The sequence below is a fragment of the Penicillium canescens genome (assembly GCF_028828765.1).
Source record: "Penicillium canescens strain IBT 15451 chromosome Unknown utg000005l_segment0_segment0, whole genome shotgun sequence".
Taxonomy (NCBI): domain Eukaryota; kingdom Fungi; phylum Ascomycota; class Eurotiomycetes; order Eurotiales; family Aspergillaceae; genus Penicillium; species Penicillium canescens.
In genome coordinates this window covers 13,430-31,080 of record NW_026703967.1, presented here as the reverse complement: position 1 = coordinate 31,080, position 17,651 = coordinate 13,430, and the positions used below count along the sequence as shown (strand labels likewise).

General features: G+C 48.8%; 5 protein-coding genes across 5 annotated transcripts; 3 read left to right on the top strand and 2 right to left on the bottom strand.

The window, feature by feature from the left end:
* Positions 1–402: 402 nt before the first annotated feature.
* Positions 403–2,256, bottom strand: N7446_007622 (uncharacterized protein; the record flags this gene model as incomplete). The annotated part of the gene is made up of 8 exons (XM_058516367.1): positions 403–766; positions 824–1,007; positions 1,059–1,173; positions 1,229–1,371; positions 1,429–1,554; positions 1,610–1,703; positions 1,759–2,020; positions 2,078–2,256. 8 exons carry the CDS (start codon positions 2,254–2,256, stop codon positions 403–405), a joined length of 1,467 nt encoding a protein of 488 aa, XP_058370013.1.
* An 876-nt stretch (positions 2,257–3,132) lies between these two features.
* Positions 3,133–4,291, top strand: N7446_007621 (ketopantoate reductase family protein; the record flags this gene model as incomplete). The annotated part of the gene is made up of 3 exons (XM_058516366.1): positions 3,133–3,331; positions 3,395–4,030; positions 4,116–4,291. 3 exons carry the CDS (start codon positions 3,133–3,135, stop codon positions 4,289–4,291), a joined length of 1,011 nt encoding a protein of 336 aa, XP_058370012.1.
* A 1,481-nt stretch (positions 4,292–5,772) lies between these two features.
* N7446_007620 (uncharacterized protein) lies at positions 5,773–7,136 on the top strand (the record flags this gene model as incomplete). The annotated part of the gene is made up of 6 exons (XM_058516365.1): positions 5,773–5,795; positions 5,852–5,982; positions 6,035–6,078; positions 6,156–6,189; positions 6,257–6,856; positions 6,904–7,136. The coding sequence occupies 6 exons, from the start codon at positions 5,773–5,775 to the stop codon at positions 7,134–7,136; spliced, it is 1,065 nt and encodes a 354-aa protein (XP_058370011.1).
* A 1,862-nt stretch (positions 7,137–8,998) lies between these two features.
* Positions 8,999–10,056, bottom strand: N7446_007619 (uncharacterized protein; the record flags this gene model as incomplete). Its single annotated transcript, XM_058516364.1, has 3 exons — positions 8,999–9,349; positions 9,405–9,985; positions 10,041–10,056. The coding sequence occupies 3 exons, from the start codon at positions 10,054–10,056 to the stop codon at positions 8,999–9,001; spliced, it is 948 nt and encodes a 315-aa protein (XP_058370010.1).
* Positions 10,057–11,162: 1,106 nt separating this feature from the next.
* Positions 11,163–14,851, top strand: N7446_007618 (uncharacterized protein; the record flags this gene model as incomplete). Its single annotated transcript, XM_058516363.1, has 2 exons — positions 11,163–14,770; positions 14,836–14,851. The coding sequence occupies 2 exons, from the start codon at positions 11,163–11,165 to the stop codon at positions 14,849–14,851; spliced, it is 3,624 nt and encodes a 1,207-aa protein (XP_058370009.1).
* Positions 14,852–17,651: the final 2,800 nt, after the last annotated feature.

Below are 17,651 nucleotides of genomic sequence, written 5' to 3'. Positions count from 1 at the left end.
ATCGCAAGATAGTGTCGCGTAAGGAAAGGAATTCCGAGAAGCTCGTACGGCTACAGGCGTAATTGGCGAGGGAATTAGACCAGGTTGCGCAGGAAGCTACTTTGATACCTCGAGACGTAAATAATGGTTTCTATATAGCTATAAGGGGGTTGTTACGATTGGGTTTATACCAATTTAATATGTCGGTAAGAATTTGCTCTGATCTGGGAATTTCTATTGGGGCCTACCCTCAGGTGGTTAGTGGGCTTTGTACGATTATAGACGTTATAGCACATAGATTCTGCTGGATGGTAGGCTGTGCTATAAGCGAATTGACTGTATATTCACAATGGAAATCATGGAGTGCTGAAGCTGCCTTTATAAACATGCTCGACCATACAATCCTCAGTCATCTCAGATGGCTTACTTCTGGTCCTTGGCTGGTATACCCTTAACCACCACGGCATTACCTGCGTCGATGTCCGTGCTATATGGGGTCTCTGGCACCATTCGGATCAGGAGTACCATGCAGGGAACAGTAATAATCAAGATGGCAAAGTTGACATAGAAGGGTATTATAGGGTCGGCTCTAGAGGTCGAGTTAATGGCGTACGAGACAGCCTGGCCGGCCGTCTCGAATGCACGGAACAAGCCACCCGTTCGGGAGGAAGATCCGATGTCAGTAGAGAAAGTGCCAAGGATCCAGTACAAACAGAGTTGGGTCCAATAGCCGGTTACGAAGATGATCAGATAGGGAACGTAAGCCACAGCCCATCTTCCACTATCTCTTTGAAGCCAAATACGTTAGTATCTCAACCACGGAGCATGCGAATGAAAAACTTACTGTTCATAATCTAATCCCAGTGTCGCGGCCCCAAACCCGCTGTATTCTATGCCGATCCAGATGAAGCAGGCGGCCTGAGGAACGGCCCAGAGGGCGAAAGCAACCCATGCTCGCTTAGGTTGGGACCAGCGCGAGAAGTCCAACAGCTTCCCATAGGCGATGACTATCGGGATGGTGACCGATGCTAAAATACGGATTAGAAACTTTTACCGATTGTGCAACCAAAGGTACTAACGGATAATCAGAGACGACAAGGCGCGCGCTCGCACTGAGAAGTGTAGCGAGAGGTAGGTGCCCATGGTTCCGCCGTAGAAGAACGAGTAGAAAGCTGGCAAGAAAAGAAGCCATGTCTGAGGTTCCGCATTAGTCATTGACTGGAGCAATTCTTCATACAAGTATACTAACTTTTCTGCGCTGTAGATGCTTGAATAGGGCAGCAAATTCCTGCTTCCAGCTGATGCTACTGGACATGGCAATTTTGGAACCATCGCGACGTCGAACACGCTGGGTTGGTGACAGAAGGAAAGCCCAGATCACACCGGTACATTCTGCGTATTCGCATGTTCAGCAGCTACATCATTGACATGTATGCACAGAGAACTCACCGAAGCCCACAAAAATAAGGTACGTAGACCACGCAATGCCTCCTTCGGAAGATTTGGAGTAGTTCGTGGAAAAGTTAATTGCACCGCCCATGACGCTGCCCGAGCTTCGCATGGCAGACCACATACCTAAGCCAAATCGTGAGCATCCATGTCTCGTCCGTAAGGATCGGGGGTTATTTACCCAAGTAGAAACCCCTGTCATCTTGCTTCGGGTATGACAGCATTGCCGTCGTCTCAGCGACGTAGAGGAAGGCCGAAGTGAATCCCCCGAGCAGCTATAAAATTATTAGGCCTAGAAGGGCCTTGGAGAGCAGCATGAGTTATCCTCACCTTTGAGAACAGCAGGTACCAATCTACACTGTACTTTGCACTGACATAGTAAGAAGACCCTGCAAGAGGCATCGTCACAGCAGCAATCATGCAGGACCACTTGATACCAAACTTGTTTATCAATGGGCCTCCGAAGAGAGCTATTAAACACGAAGCCGCGTAGTCGAGCGAGTTCGCCAAGTTACCCAGATATGGGGTGGAGAGACCGCCACCTCCGAGGTTGGATATTGCGTCGGACATGGCTGGGCCAACGAACGAGAGGCTATGTGCAAAGTTATTCCATGAGCATGATTCTGAAGATAGTATGATATGGACTTACGCGCCGAACAGGATCATCTGGAACAGGACACCCCTGTAAATCTTTGTAGATGTTGAAGCGTGTAAATACGCATCGTCAAGCCCATCAGTCTGACCTCTATCGTCAGTATGGCTGGTGACGTTGGCGAGTTCGAGGGATGGAGAGGCTTTGCTGTCGTCATTTACCGCTGAGTTCGCCATGGTGAGCGACGGCGAAAAGGAGTATCAGGGATATGAATTGACAAACAATAATTCGCAGAGATCGAGTATTTATATTTATATCACTGAGGGGACGGTCATAAGCCGTCTATATGTTGCTATGTCTGGCGGCACACGCCAAGTAATCAACTTTTATGTGGCTGCTCTATCAACTCAACCGACATCAGTGAAAGATAGCGGTTTGTGCTTTGATAGACAGCATCTTATCTAGATTACTATGCCTGGGACCTGAAGCCTAGGGCGATGGATCCGGCCCTCTCTGGGAGGCACCAACGTGTGCCGTTGTCTTATCTGCACCCGATGTTGAAATATGCAATTACTCGCAGGCACACCTGCATCTGGCTCTACATACTGTACTCTATGGGTAAGTCACCATTAGTACCAACTTTCGTCTAGTTCAGTGGGAATCTGAGCTGGGGGATGAGAGTGGGTTACTTCCAATCTGATCCAGATAGGAAATTTCATTCCGGTCACAAACCGGAGATAGACCGGCTTCTTAAGATTGGGGGAAAGAGGGGTTGTGCTGATCGCCAAGCCAACTATGAGTTCATCCAGCGTGTTCACTGGTTACAGCTCCGCAAAAATTTTCGAACTGTTCGAAGCTCGCGAATTCCAACGAATTGAATTCAATTTGGATCTCGATTTTGTAGCATTAAACTTGATAAGGTCGATTGCGGACTGGAGAAAGCCCCCTCGGTCATTATCAGGGATATGGGTTACCGAAATAGTTTCCGTGTGTCTGGAACGCGAGCGATCGAGTTTAAAATTAGTTTAGATGAAACAATAGGGCTTATATTGCACCCATATCCTGTGCTTGTCTTCCTCAAGGAAAATCATAGTTGCTACATATAACTTACAATGAGATCAGTGAACAAGTCCAACATCCTGGTGGTTGGATTTGGGGGAATCGGCACCATCACAGCATACAATTTGGAGATAGGGGGTCTCGCAGCAGTGACAGGAGTGCTAAGGTCAAATTATGACTTGGTCAGCGAACAAGGCTTCAAGATATGGTCATGCGACCATGGAGAAATCTCCAATTGGAGGCCAACATCCAGTAAGCAACGAGCGATGCCTACTACTCTAACAGCTGCATTTGAGGCTGACAAACCCCGAATAGTCTCCAAAAGCGTGCTAAATGTACAGGATGGCTCAGTTACTCCATTTGACTTTGTCGTTGTCTGTACGAAGAATATTCCCGACATTCCTCCAACGGTGGCTGAAATCATAGCGCCTGCAATCACCGCCGGCCACACGAATATCGTCCTGGTTCAGAATGGTATCAATATTGAGAAGCCTATCATCGCCCGTTTCCCTTCCAATGTGGTTATATCGGGTATCTCGCGCATGAACTCGTCCGAGCTTAAGCCCGGCGAAATCTTCCACCAGGACCATGATACCTTGATTATTGGCGCATTCAGAAACCCAAATGTACAGCGCGATTGCGAGCTCGCGGCTGCGAAAGAGTTTGCCAATCTCTATAGCGCGAGCGGGAAGGCAACGGCACAATATACCGAGGAAGTAGAATTCATGAGATGGCGCAAATTGGTTTACAACGCATCGTACAATTCTCTTTGCGCCATTACTGGAATGGATACTTCCAAAATCCGCTTCTCCGGTTCCGCTATATCGGAGCTTCTGCTCCCCATCATGCTTGAAGTCAAAAGCGTTGCTCGGTCTGCGGGTCATAAACTGTCTCCGAGTCAGGAAGATGACTCGTTGAACGGCGATGCGCTCGATGCGTATTTCAGACCAAGTATGCAGCAGGATATTGAAAAGGCAAGTCTCACTTAGCAACCTCGATTGATCTCATTCTGACGCTTTTAAGGGTAATTTTATAGAAATGGAAGTCATTGTTGGGGAGGTTGTTAGGGAAGCACAGGCTCTAGGCGTGCCTGTACCGACGCTGGCGTATACTTACTCACTGTTGAAAGTATTGCAGTTCAAAATCAAGGCTCAACGAAACCTGGTGACCCTGCCCCCAATGAAAGATTACGGAAATGAATCGACGAAGTGAAGCTGTCTCCTTAAGATAAGTCTATCAAATTTCTAGAAATTTTCTTTCCTCTGCAATAATTCAGGTTCTCTTATCAGGCTCCACCACGACGAAGTGGGGCTGATCATTGCCCTATTTGGGCAATTTTCACTATACCGGTCGGTCGGGTGTCGGTTTGGCTTTTGGGTCTTGACCTTGATATCTATGCGTCGATGATCCCAAGATTTTGCTGGGAAGCCACGTCCTACTCAGACGCAGACCAATGCCGATCTCTGATTGTTAGCCAGGTCCATTTTGGAATTGTGGCTTTAACTTAAATTTCGTCTTTACCTGTTTAAGGACATTCATCATCTCACAAAGTCTCCATTTTTTTGATTAATTTACTCGATGACCCCCTAACCAATCCAACTTGCCTAGTAAATTAGTTTATTGGAGTTGCTGCCAAAAAGAATTTATGGGCTGACAATTTCATCTCGACATGGAGACGTCATCAGCATACTACTATTCTTTGGTGGCAAGAATGTGAAACTATAAAGCCCCCTTAAGTCTAGCTAGGTAGCTCAGGAAAACTGAATGGGAGCTCCGAGGTACGGAATATATGTTATTGAGGTTCCTGTTCGAAAACTTTTCTCTCTAGTAGAGCCCGCTATTGGACCGCTCATTCGCCATCCGAAGACCCGCAATGTTCGACCTCATACGGGATTCCATCTTCGGGCAGATTGTCCGATATGTAACAAAAAATAAATATCTACAGTATAGTGAAGAGCAGAAAGGGTTTCAACATCCCCATTATTTACAGGAGACGGACAAGCCAGACACAAGGAATCTACCTATTTCTTCATCAGACTTGGATTGCCGTGGCGGCACATCTCAACACCTTTCGACCAGCACTACCGCAAATAACTGAGCAGATTCGAATTTCGGCCATCTGCACCCAACTGAGATCGGTACTGAGAGTGAGGACTTGGAGGATGCATTGGAGACGAACCCAATCGAGCGACTAGTTACCCAGCAAAGTCTGCACACGCTCGGAAAAGAGCGTACTCTAGTCATCGAGCCTACTAAAACTGCACAAGGTATAATATTAGTAGACTGGTACACAACAGGTGAGAATCTCTGAAGAGCGAGATATCCCATAGCCCTGATCTAAATACTGTCTGTTGCAGACGATCCAGACAACCCTCAGAACTGGGGCAGGGCTAAGAAAGCGTTTGTGGCATTTTTAATTTGGTATGTTGTCTCTGCCCCTGCGAGAATGCTCATCAGTCGTGCGTGGTACTTACATCCTACGACTAAAACATTTATTCGTTTGCTGTCTACCTTGGCTCTTCCATTTATATCGGCGGAGTCCCTCAGATCATTGAGAAATTCGGTGTCAGTATTGAGGCATCCTCTCTAGGCCTGGCATTGTATGTTTTTGCGTGTAAGTATAGATAGATCATTTCTGAAATCCATCTATTTAGTTGATTACATCTAATTGAATGGCAGATGGAGCTGGCGCGATGGTCTTCTCTCCTATCAGCGAGTACGTCTGCCAATCCTTCTAAACCTCTCATATGATTTGGCTGATATCATTGTTAGGATTCCAGCCGTGGGTCGAAATCCGCCCTATGTGATCACGGTCATCATATTTGCGGTACTATGGATACCAACTGCACTGGTGGAGAACTTCGGCGGCCTTCTAGTCCTCCGATTCCTGACTGGTTTCTTCGGTTTGTATACATTCCGAAAGGAAAATATCATATACTAATCCCCCTTTTATAGGATCTCCATGCCTTGCTACTGGAGGGGCAAAATTTGGAGATATAGTAAGTCAATCTACTACACAAATTCTGGCCACGAAATCGAGACTCAGGTGTGTTCATACAGTTTCCACTCATTCAAGTGCCAATATCTTCTTGTCATCTGGGCAGGTGCTAGTAAGCCTTATTTTCATGATACCTCTATATCCTATGGGTCCATTGGTTAATTAAACCCAAATTACAGCTGTTCTTGCCCCTGCTTTAGGCCCCATAATTGGGAACTTCAGCGCCACTGCTGAGAACTGGCGTTGGGTTTCATGGGAAATGCTGTGGCTCAGCGGGCCAATCTGTGGCATTCTATTTTTTTCCTTGCCTGAGACATCATCATCGACGATCCTCTATTATCGTGCAAGACGGCTGCGAAAGCTGACTGGAAATACTACATTCAAATCCCAAGCTGAAATTGACCAAGCCCAGCTCACTACTCGTCAGGTCGTCTATGATGCTTTGATTAAGCCGACCGAGATCAACATTCTGGACCCGGCTGTGCTCTACTCCACGATCTATACGAGTCTCGTCTATGGTATCTCTTACTCGTTCTTCGAATCATTCCCACTGGTATACCAAGGAATTTATAGATTCAGTTTCAGTGTATCTAGCTTGCCATTTATTGGAGTGCTTCCTGGATTGGCCGCAGCAGGAGGTCTTGTGATCTTTCACTGGCATTTTTTTGTGGTGAAGCCGGTCATGCGCCTTGGCGTTTCCGCGCTTCGGGAACCTGAAAAGCGCCTAGTACCTGCTTTATTCGCTTGTTTTTGGTTGCCAATTGGTCTATTCATCTTCGGTATTATATGCCCGCTCCTTCTGAAGACCGTGCTAACTGTTGCATAGGTTGGACAGCTCGTCCCAGCGTACATTGGATTGCAACTATAGTAGGGCTAACTTTCAGTATTGTTGGGACTTTTGCAATTATAGTCTGCATGTTCCTATACTTGGCATTCACCTATCCAAAGTATGCAGCGCCCTTGTTTGCCGCAAATGATTTTGCGCGGTCGAGTCTCGCAGCCGGGGCTATCATGTTCTCTAGACCCATGTTCATCAACCTTGGTATCCACTGGGGGTAAAGTTTACTGGGATTCCTTGTCCTCATCTGCTGCGTCCTTCTCGTCTGTCTCTGGAATTGGGGTTCGATGCTTCGCGCTCGAAGTCGCTTTGCAGTGAGCTAAAGTATTCAGATGGTGTTGATGGTAGCACGGACAATTTACCATAATTGTTTCGGCCTTTGTTGAGGAATCAGTCTTGTTCTACTGCCGAGGACTCCCACAAAATATTGTATTTACTAATGTCCGTGAAGGCGGAGAGTTACTTGCAGGCTCCTCTTATTGATTATTCTGGTGTTTTATATTTTATGGGGTTTGTATGTAATGTTGGGCAACTGCAACAACTTGGACCAGTTTACTCTGAGTATCGCAGCAGTTCCCACCTCTTCTCTGTCAGGAATTGGAAATACAAATGATTAACGTATCCACGGTTTCTACCCTCTTTGATCATTTCTTGGATCAATCAATATTGATTCTATTCAATTGGTTCCCCCTGGTCAAATAGGCCCGTAAATGTAAATCACGCAGTACTATTCAAGCTTTCTGACAGTTTGTTAATCCTGTAGTTTACCGCCTGGGAAGGGAAGGCAGAACGGCGAAGACACAAATCGCTTGGCTGTTGACTAATTTGAACATGTCAAGAGAAAAAGCATCAATGTATACAAATATACTAAGCGGTCCAGATGAAGTGATGTTTCAACGACACAGTATAGATCGATCCTAGAGGGGGTTGCCGAACTTTCAATAATCTTTCAGCTACGGCGGGTGACATTTCTCTTCTCTGAGTTGGCTATTATTTGTGTTGGCAGAAACCCTAAGCCTTTTCGCTTCGACCAGATTCCCCTCAATCCATCATCCAATCTAAGCACCTTTTCACGATCTTCCTCCGGCTGGATTTCTCGTGGCAGATTCTTTCAAAATGGACGTTCAGCCAAGAGATATCAATCACCTTTTTGAGATTTCGAGCTTGACCCATTACCTGACTTTCTAGTTGACTTATATTTGTCCTGTCTTGTATATGATGTCGGTCAATTTCATCTGCGACATGCCACGATACAGTATACTCAATCGTGCAGTTACCGTGCGGCCTTCTAACACTGATCCCAAAATATATTTCTAAAATCATACGGCTTGCATGCATATTCAATAACAAGATCAACCCCGGACAACAACCGCATATATCTCCATGGTCGATGTATTCCACTTTTTCCGTGACTTTGATTGCACAAGCCCAAGAAAATCCTTTCTTGGGTCATAGAGTAAGGACGGGTCTAAGACTAACGGTCACGAGTTGGTACCTCTACTATGGGACACTCTAAACAGAACAAATCTAATTATTTTTTGGGGACGACCGGTTTGCCGTTAATGGATGGTCGCACGTTCGAACCCTCTAGGTGGCAGGAAATTTCTTTGAAGCAGCAATGTACCCTTATCACTCTATCAGTATCCGCCTCATAGCGATTCGCTAACCCGATCTTGGGTCCCACTCCAGAGGGTGGGTATATTGCAGGTTCCTAAGACCTGCGTAGGCACTAGGAAATTGCACTCAACTTCTGGGAACTGGGTCTAGTTTCTGGAAACGCCAAATCTATTTCCAGGATCCCGGTTACTGATTTCTGCTGCACAAGACGCCCGGCTACGAATATTGATACGAAGCTTCGACGATAGTTTCCTCTGGCCGAGGCTACGCTTACTTGTAGATCTTATCAGTCGCATTACATATGAATTTGGCAATTAGTTTTGTTACATCTCTAAATTGCATACGGGTGAGTCGCCTGTTTGGTGTGATTCGTATTTTGCTAATAGGCACGTCGTTGAACGTGGGCTGTGGAGTTCTACCGAGGATGAGTGCTAGCTCTCACCTACGGTTGCTTCATGTCTACTAGTTAAATTCCCACCAGGTCCTTAGTGTCGAGGGCGTTTGATGGGGAGAAAAGATCATCAGTCAGGTCATCAATCGTCTTAGGCTTTCGGCCTAGCAGCTGTTCGAAGGTAGGGTCAAGGAAGGCCTTTTCGCCAAGAGAATTGGCAGTGTGCCAGCTCGCCCAGTTATCAAGGAAGCTGGCTTGCTCCGGTGGCACACTGCCATTCTTGACGTGCCACGCGATGGCTTCTTCAACAGGCAAGACGCGAACGTTGACCTTCCTGCCGGTATGCTTTATGTACTTCTTGATGATGTCGACGCCAGTCAAGAGCCCGGGTCCAGCGAAATTTAGGGTCTTGTTGATGTAGTTTTGCTACAATAGGGTCAGCCCACAGCCAGTTCTTCCGTGCGTGCAAAATCACACATACCCAGTTCGCGATGACCTTTGCGGTGGCCTCTCCCAGCTCAGCCCTGTCCGCCAAATGATCGGGGCCGTCGTTGGGCATCACAGCTTCCTGGGCGACGTTGGGAGCGGCATCCAGATTCAGAAAATCGGCGTAGTTATTCCATAGGTGGAAGTAACACGCCATACGGAGGATCGTGTAGGTAAGCCCGCTATCCTTTAGATAGCGTTCCGTTAGGAGGTGGGCCTGCACGACCTGCGCAACGCTGGTGTTGCCCTCGGCTCCACCGCAAAATGAGAGCGAGGTGTAGATGATATGCCGAACGCCTGCGGCTTTCGCGGCATCGATGGCGTTTCGGTGCAACTTGTAGCGTTCCTCGCCCATGGAAAGGAACGACACCAAGAACAACACCTCCGCGCCGGAGTACGACTCCACCAGTGTCGACGGTTCATACAGGTTGCCCCTGCGGATCTCAATCCCGGTTTCACGGACGGCGGCCGGGATAGCAGCCGTATTGTAGGACGAAATTCGCAGCCCCGCGATCTGGACCAGCTTCTCTGAGAGGAGGGTCTGGAGTGCGACGCGGCCTAGACCGCCAGTAGAACCTGGAGACCCTGGCTACTCATTGTTCGAAAGAGAGCATTCCATAGATTTTCATACCTGTAAGGACAATCATGATTAGACAAGACTTAATTACTTGCCAGGAGGTAGCTGTGAGCGTGATAGAATGGCTTGTATTATGGTACAGCCCAGATCGAGGACCAGGACTGTCCACCGTCTTAAATACTTTCCGCAACTGCATCGAAAGGTCACGTCAATCAAGTGGGGCAGGTCATTGTCCTATTTGGGTAATTTTCCCTTTGCCAGTCGGGTGTCAGTTTGGCTTTAGGGTCATAACCTTGGAACCCATATACTGGTTTTGGCGCAGCCTACAGCCGAACCAACGCTACATCCCAATGCCCTTTGCACTTTCTTAGATCGCGCTGACAAATCACAACTCGCTAATCAGTCTGTTGACTTTTGCTGAAATAAGGCGCTTACTTCGGGACCGGTCTGATTCAGAGAAAAATTTGATATTGAGTGAGGTAATTTTTAAGACGACTTTGTAAGCTGCTTATGAAACCCTTCTATCCCACGGGGGTGGGTGAACTCTATCCCACGGGGGGTGGTGAACTCTACTAGAGTTCAGGTCTTGGCGGTCCCTTCACTATGGGAGATAATGGTACATAAAAAGTGGGTCCCGCAAGGGTTCAGGTAAATTTCCTCGCTAGGGTTCAGGGTTCAAATGACCTCTAACAGCTCTCAAATTTTGGTCAGTTATAATAGACCATTTGACATATCCCCTATCCCACGGGGGTAGCTACCAGTAGCAGAAAACGGAAGTCGACCAACAACCACATAGCCCTTTTTTAACTCAATAAAGCCCCAATACGGAGCAGTGGGCTTAGTCCACTTTATTTCTTCAATCAGAATTCTTTTAACTTATACGGTCACGGAGTTACAACCCATCGAAGTTGGCCATTTTTGGAGCTTTGAAGGGAAAACGGTTACATAATCGTGCTTCATGTTTTTGTCCTCAAAACTAAACCCTTTTTGATTTATTTCCTCAAAACTAAGCCTATTTGGGACCATAAGCAATATTTATATGAGGGATCATAAACCGCCTCGATAGATCAGAACCGCCCTCCATGCTTATGTCATTGACCCCTTATTTTGGGGCTCGACTCTAGTAAGCTCGATATCTGCTTACCATCGCTCTTACTCTAGTTCTTCTTTAGTATTATGGCGCCCGACTCCCCTCGAGCCCCTACGCGCAAACGAGGGCGGCCTCGGAAGTATGCATCCGCCGAGCAAAGACAAGAGGCTAAGATCATAGCACAGCGAAACCAGCGACAATCTGGTCGTGCTGTGGAGCGTGCGATAGAATTCGACCGGTATTATCCCACTACAATACCAGCATCCGTTTATGTCGATGAAGCTTTGCCAACCTACTTTCCCCCCGGCGAACTAACGATTCCTACGGACATTGAGCAGCTCCTACCGCCCCTCAGCCTAGGACTTAGACCACTAGACTTATCTACAGATAACAACCCGCCTACAAGCGATGAGTGGCCGTTAGCTCCGCCCACTGACCTAACTGATGAGCCATTTCGGGCGATATCTCCGGAAACCCAACCAACATGGCCTGATCAGCGTAGCCCCAGGTTAGAAACCACAGAGACTTCGTTGCAGGTGGATCCGCCTCTACAACGTTTGGCATCTGCACAACCGGAAACACTAGAACCTAACGTGGCCAATGTCATGTGCGACTTCGCCCGACTACTTGCTGATCAGCTCCAGCAACACCATGGTTGCTGCTACCAGTGCCATACGCAGCAGGAGAGTGAGCACGAACTCAAGCACGCCGAGCATATCAGCTTAGGAGAATATATAGACCAGGTTCAGGTCGACGGGGGCTTTCCGGATGTTCTCAGCGATACGACCATTGCCAGACGCGAGGACAACCTAGCAGGACAGACTAGTGCAGAACGAAAGCGTGAGATTTATACCGGGATTAGTTCAGTCACGCCTGACGCTCCTCCCGCCCATATTTGCCTCGCTGTGGATCATCAAAGAGAACGCCCGACCGGGGTCACCTTTGACATTGATAGTATCGTGGGGTTTGCGGAGAGCCTCGCGGTAGCGAAACTTGGCGTGCGGTGGAACCCAACTCAGATGCCCGTCTCTGATCTTCACTCGAGTCTCCACCTTGATCCCCTTCGTGTACACCATACTGGAAGCAATGGCCGCACCCACCACGTCCAACAACCAGTACATAACATCCCGCATTATACCTTCGGGCGGTTGATTGGATTTGAAGATATTTCTCTCTACTTTCTGTTTCCGCGACTATACCGGGAGGAGCAGCAGTCCAGCCGGCTCCGGGATGATGACTTTCGGGTCTGGATGGATCAAGTCCTCCTGCCTGCGATCTACCAGCACTGCGAGGGATCTCTAGTCCAGCACTATCCTTCTAGCTTTGATCACAGCCGGTTCAATGCCACGGCCCGGGGAGTCGAGATGCGCTCCCGGCGAGTGGATCCGGTAGCTCGAGAGCAGCGTCTATTTTATTTCCTACCACCAGATGCACTCCCGCTTGTATGGGCGAATATCTTAGAGACTGTTCAGCGTGCTGGGTTCCAGCACTTCCTAGACGTGACTATCCTGGTCCAGGGTAAAAACCTAAAGACATTGACCAAAGCAAATACGTGGAACGGTATGATGCAGGAGTTTGCCCAGCATTGGGGTAACACGATCGACGAGTCTTATCTCTCCGATCAATTCTACATCGACATTGGGAAAGAGACCTGTCCTACTGGGCCCTCACGGGTTGGTGGTGTTGGACTTCACGCATCTAGGCTCCATTCGGACGGGGAGCTCCGTGCAAGCCCAGTGGTGCCACAGACCATCCTCTGGCGGCGATGTTGCCTAGAGTCGTATACCGAGTGGATCGGGCAGCAGCATCCTCCTGGATCCTCACGTCCAAAGCAGCAGTTTTATCCCATTAGTCTGCTCCACGATACTGGCAGCCTCACATTAGAAACGCGTCCATCCTCACCGCAGCGGCAGGCCGGTCTCCTCTACACGCAGTTTTATTCCAGTGTTAAGGAGGTCTTTGCGGCAGGGGATGCTTATCCCTTTTCTAATCCGGCCCTAGAAACCTTGGCACTAGATCCTCAGCTTCGTAAGACCTGGCAGTATGTCGGGGGCGGTCTCAGCCATGACCCAATCGCGTTGATCCGGGCATATCTGAACATGAAACAGCGGTGCCACGCTGCCTTGCAAGGATCTTATATGAAAGTATTTGGTCTTCGCGAAGAGCACCGCATCTCCCTCCGTCTGTTCTATATGATCGATCAGGAATTCCGAGAGCGCAACCTTCACCAGGCACAACTTCCAGGGATTTCGTCTGAAGTTGAGCCTTTTTACTCCCTCCCTACCTCCACTCTCCTCTTCTGGTTCCACTGGAATATCAACAAGTTCTGCGTGGGGTTTGAGACTGTCTATAGCATCAATGACCGCCATTTTGTTACGTGGGAACATACTCGGGTGATGATGATGTTTCTGCGCTGCCTGCAATTTTCCTATGCGGGTGGCCTTCTACAGCGGGTGTCCGGCTGCTGGCGGGATGTCTGGTTCCAGCCTGATGCTCGGCGGACGGACGGCCTTCGCCGGTGTGAAGGTCTCGGATTCCAAAGCAGCATGGAGAAATATGGATATGCCTGGTTTCTGGATAAGCTCAACTGGGATACGATGACCTTCCGACAACCGTCCGCGCAATATATGATGTTTAACAGCCCTTCGATGCAGGCGGCGTTCCACGCACGGTACGCGCAGATCCGAGACGTTCGTCTAGACTTCCTACGGGTGCACCAGGCCCACCGCTGGATGGAAGAATTTAGCTCCATTCCTCCTTGCCTCGATCTTCTCGCGGACTTCCTACGACAACTGTCTCTTTGTGTGTTTCGTAAGGACGTGTTTCTACAGGTCAAACGACTGTTACACCCGGACCATGCTTCTCGGGCTCTAGCAGGAGAGGTTCCCCTTAGCTATGACAGCATCAGCGGCGTATTTATCGAGGGCGCCCAACCGTTACAGCTTCTAGATCAGCGTCGGATCGCGGTAAAGAGCGTGGACACTATCTTCGCTTGGCTATGGGAGTGGAAAGATGGCCGTTTTGATCGGAAGGGGTGGAAGGACAAGCCATATCGTATGGTATACCAGCAAAGCTTCGAGGCTCTCCACCAAATTCTGGGCAAGAATAGAGCGCGGGAGTGGAAGAAAGTCTTAAGGACTTCATTCCTCCAAAGCCACTGGTTACTTCCATACCCACATAGCAATGGATTTATGCGCAGGTCTAAGGATACAGGACAGGAGGTATGGTGGTCTAACTTCAATGCCGGATTGTACGAACACTACAGGCAATGGTATGGTGTGTCGCGAGGGGGTGACCCTTTCCCTGCCGAATATATCAAACACCATCCAACGACTGGCTGGGGCCGCTCGTCTGGCGAATCTCAGTACATGGAGAACGCCATGGAACCGGAGATGGATCTGGTTAGGCTGCCTGAAGGGGAATTCTATGAGAAATTGTTACAGATCGCCGATCAGTTTTCCCAGAATCCCGATGCCCCAGCGTGGAAGAGAAAAGCCCCGCAGACTGTCTTTCGCTTTGGTATCAGAATTGGAGATGAGTCGTTGTTGAAAGCCCAGCGCAAGGCTAAAGGCACCGTGGCGCAAGACTTATGCATGCGAATGATCCAAGCCCTGGATGAATATGAGGTCTTGCGACATTCTGGACGGATGCTCCGGCCCCGCAAGAGGCACAGACGACAAGTTCTGTTGGCCGCGTGTGACACCGAAGACGAGATCACATCCGATGAAGAATCAATCGCCAACCGACGCGATCGCTTAGCGGCAAACATCCTTGAGCTTGAACCGAAAATGCGGGTGGCAGTTACCGCGGAGCGAAAACAGTACCGGTGGCCCCTATCCCACGGGGGTGGGTGAACTCTGCCAGAGTTCAGGTTAGGGCTTTGTCTTAACTATGGGACATAAAAAGTGGGCCCCGCCTGAGTTCAGGTTAATTTCCTCGCCAGGGTTCAGAGGTCAAATGAACTCCGATCGTTCTCAAATTTTTATAAGTTATAATAGACTATGTGAAATATCTCCCATTTGCTTCGGAGCATGCACAGCCTACTAGTTATCGAGAAAATGTCGATTAAAAATTAGAGATGTTTTGTTGGGGTGTACCATTACGGTGTACGATTAGCACCTAAGACGCTACCACAGCACTCTAGACGAATAGAACAACCTCGATAATGCTAGTCAATAATGATTAGGAGGGGTAGCCATTAATTTAGGGGGTTTGAAAGCTTCCTAGCTATTGTCTCACTTTTCTTTTACACTATTTCACCCCAAAGTTAGCATTAGACATTCGTCAAATTTCATGCAATTCACTATTGTACGATATATATCTACACCTTTATTATGCAAACCCAATTTTTTCACCAACCTTCGACAGACCCAGTCTTCGTGTGTAAGACATGCGAGCACGTCGTTAGACCGAGAGAGGTCTTTCGACACTTTCAATCTCCGAACCATCGCTTTCCAATGCCGAAAGCACGCCAAATTGCTAAAGCTGTTCAGACCTCCGAGCGCGCGCAAGAATGCGATGAATGGCAAGCTCCGACCGCGGTAAATGACCCAATTGCTAATTTGCCAGTTTTTTCGGATGGCATTTTATGCGAAAAGGGTCAGTTTTGTCAATTTATCGCTAGGAAAGCTAGCACTATACGTAAGCATTGGCGTGAGCAGCATGGTTGGGTCGCACCGGCTCACTATAGCGGCCGTCGGCGGCAGCAAGGTTTATCGGCGGCCGAGCAGCAAATTCAGCAATTTACCCGCGTCGTAAGATGCCAGCGCGCATTTATCCAGGGGCCAGGATCTCATTATATTCGGGTGCGTACGCTCGGGGCGGAGGCCATTGCCGAGACCGATTCAATGCCCGCGACCGAGGTCGGCGACCGGCTTATTGATGAAATCGAACTAGCTTTCAAAGAGGAAAGTGAGCTACCCCAGCTAATTGAAGCTGGCGAGCGCGATGACGCGAATCCATGGCTCCGTCGTACGCGGTGGGCCGTCTACCTCCGTGGAATCGACCCACAGCACCTTATTGACTGCGTCCAACCACCCGAGGTCGATTCATCCGATCCGACGGAAATGGCGGCAAGCGCTATATGGGATGCAATGGCCGCCGTCGCGAGAATTAGCCAGTTGATTTGTACGAAAACTAGCCATACAATTCGCACCGAGGCCGTACGGACGGAGCGTGACCGACTGCCGCACCAGCCATTACAAGCTTACATGGATGCCGATAATATCGAGAGACATACCATACCGTGGCAGCAAATTTTGATGTTTTTCACTCGTACGCAGGCCTCGCACGAATGGGCCAGTCCAAATTACAAATTCACTAGGCGCCAGCGAGCCGCGTGGAACTCGCTTTGGAAACTGGCTCAGCCGGGCGCATCACCTAGCGTAGGCATTGCTAGGTCAGCTAGCCTGGCCACGGCTAGTTCAACCACGGCTAGTTCAGCCACGGCTAGTTCAGGCGATAATAGCGAGCATTCAGAGAGTGACACCGAGGATCATCCCACGCAGCGAATTGCTAGCGAATCGCTAGCGAATCAGCAAAATAGCACCGATTCTCCGTTCCAGCTTGCTGCTATTGATCTAGCGTGTCTCAATTTTTGTATTGAGCTTCTGAATCATCGAATTAAGGTCGAGGACTATGAGAGCGCGCTGATTTGTGCCACGGCAGTGCTCGGTCGCGGTGAGACAGGCTGGCGTACGGCAGAGAGCTATCCTCCGATTTTATCGAAGCTTATTAAAATTGCACGATTCATGGTAGTCCACAAGGCATTAAAATTGGATTCCACGGCTGAGGCAATGCTATATCAGCTAGCGGAGCATCAAATGGCAGGGGATTGGGATACCGAGAGTCCACTCGATACGCCTGAATTTCAGACATCAGATGATCCATTTTTCAATTTTGAAAATGGCCCAGTTCTGCCACCGACGCAGTCATCGCAATTTATTCAATTTACCCAGGCTCGGCAGACCCAGCGATCATTTCGAGAGTGGGTGGCTGAGATGGTAAGCCAATTCATGGTCCGTGGAACTAATAGTCCAATTCAATGGCTATTAGATCTACGGACGTACGGCTTAAAGATCCATTACAATAGCACCACTACGGGCCACGTCGGCTGGATGAATCAGGACCAGCTACTTTACCAGCAATTCAATTTCTCAATAGGTGACTTCCGTGGGTTCATCCACGGGCTTACAACCTCGGCACGCCAAATCCTTCACAATGAGCTATTATTCGTCGAAAATGGGTCCGTTCCAGCTATTCCATGGCAGGCAATTTACGACGATCCCACGGAGACAGCTCACGGGTGGAATTTTTTAAATGACACCCGTACGCCATGGCCCGTGGTCGGTGAGCAATGGCTGATCTCTCGGGTCCGGCAGCACGGCCCCGTACGGCAGCGATTTATCGAGAGTAGTGCCGGTCGGCTACGGATGGCAGCAATTGACGTATACCTTCAACGGGTAGCGCATTTCCGTGAGAAGCTTGCTATTGCTATTCACGTGAGTGGTGGCCAGCCGGCTCGAGCGCCAGAGCTATTAAGCATTCGGCATTGCAATACCGATAGCGGGGGCCGT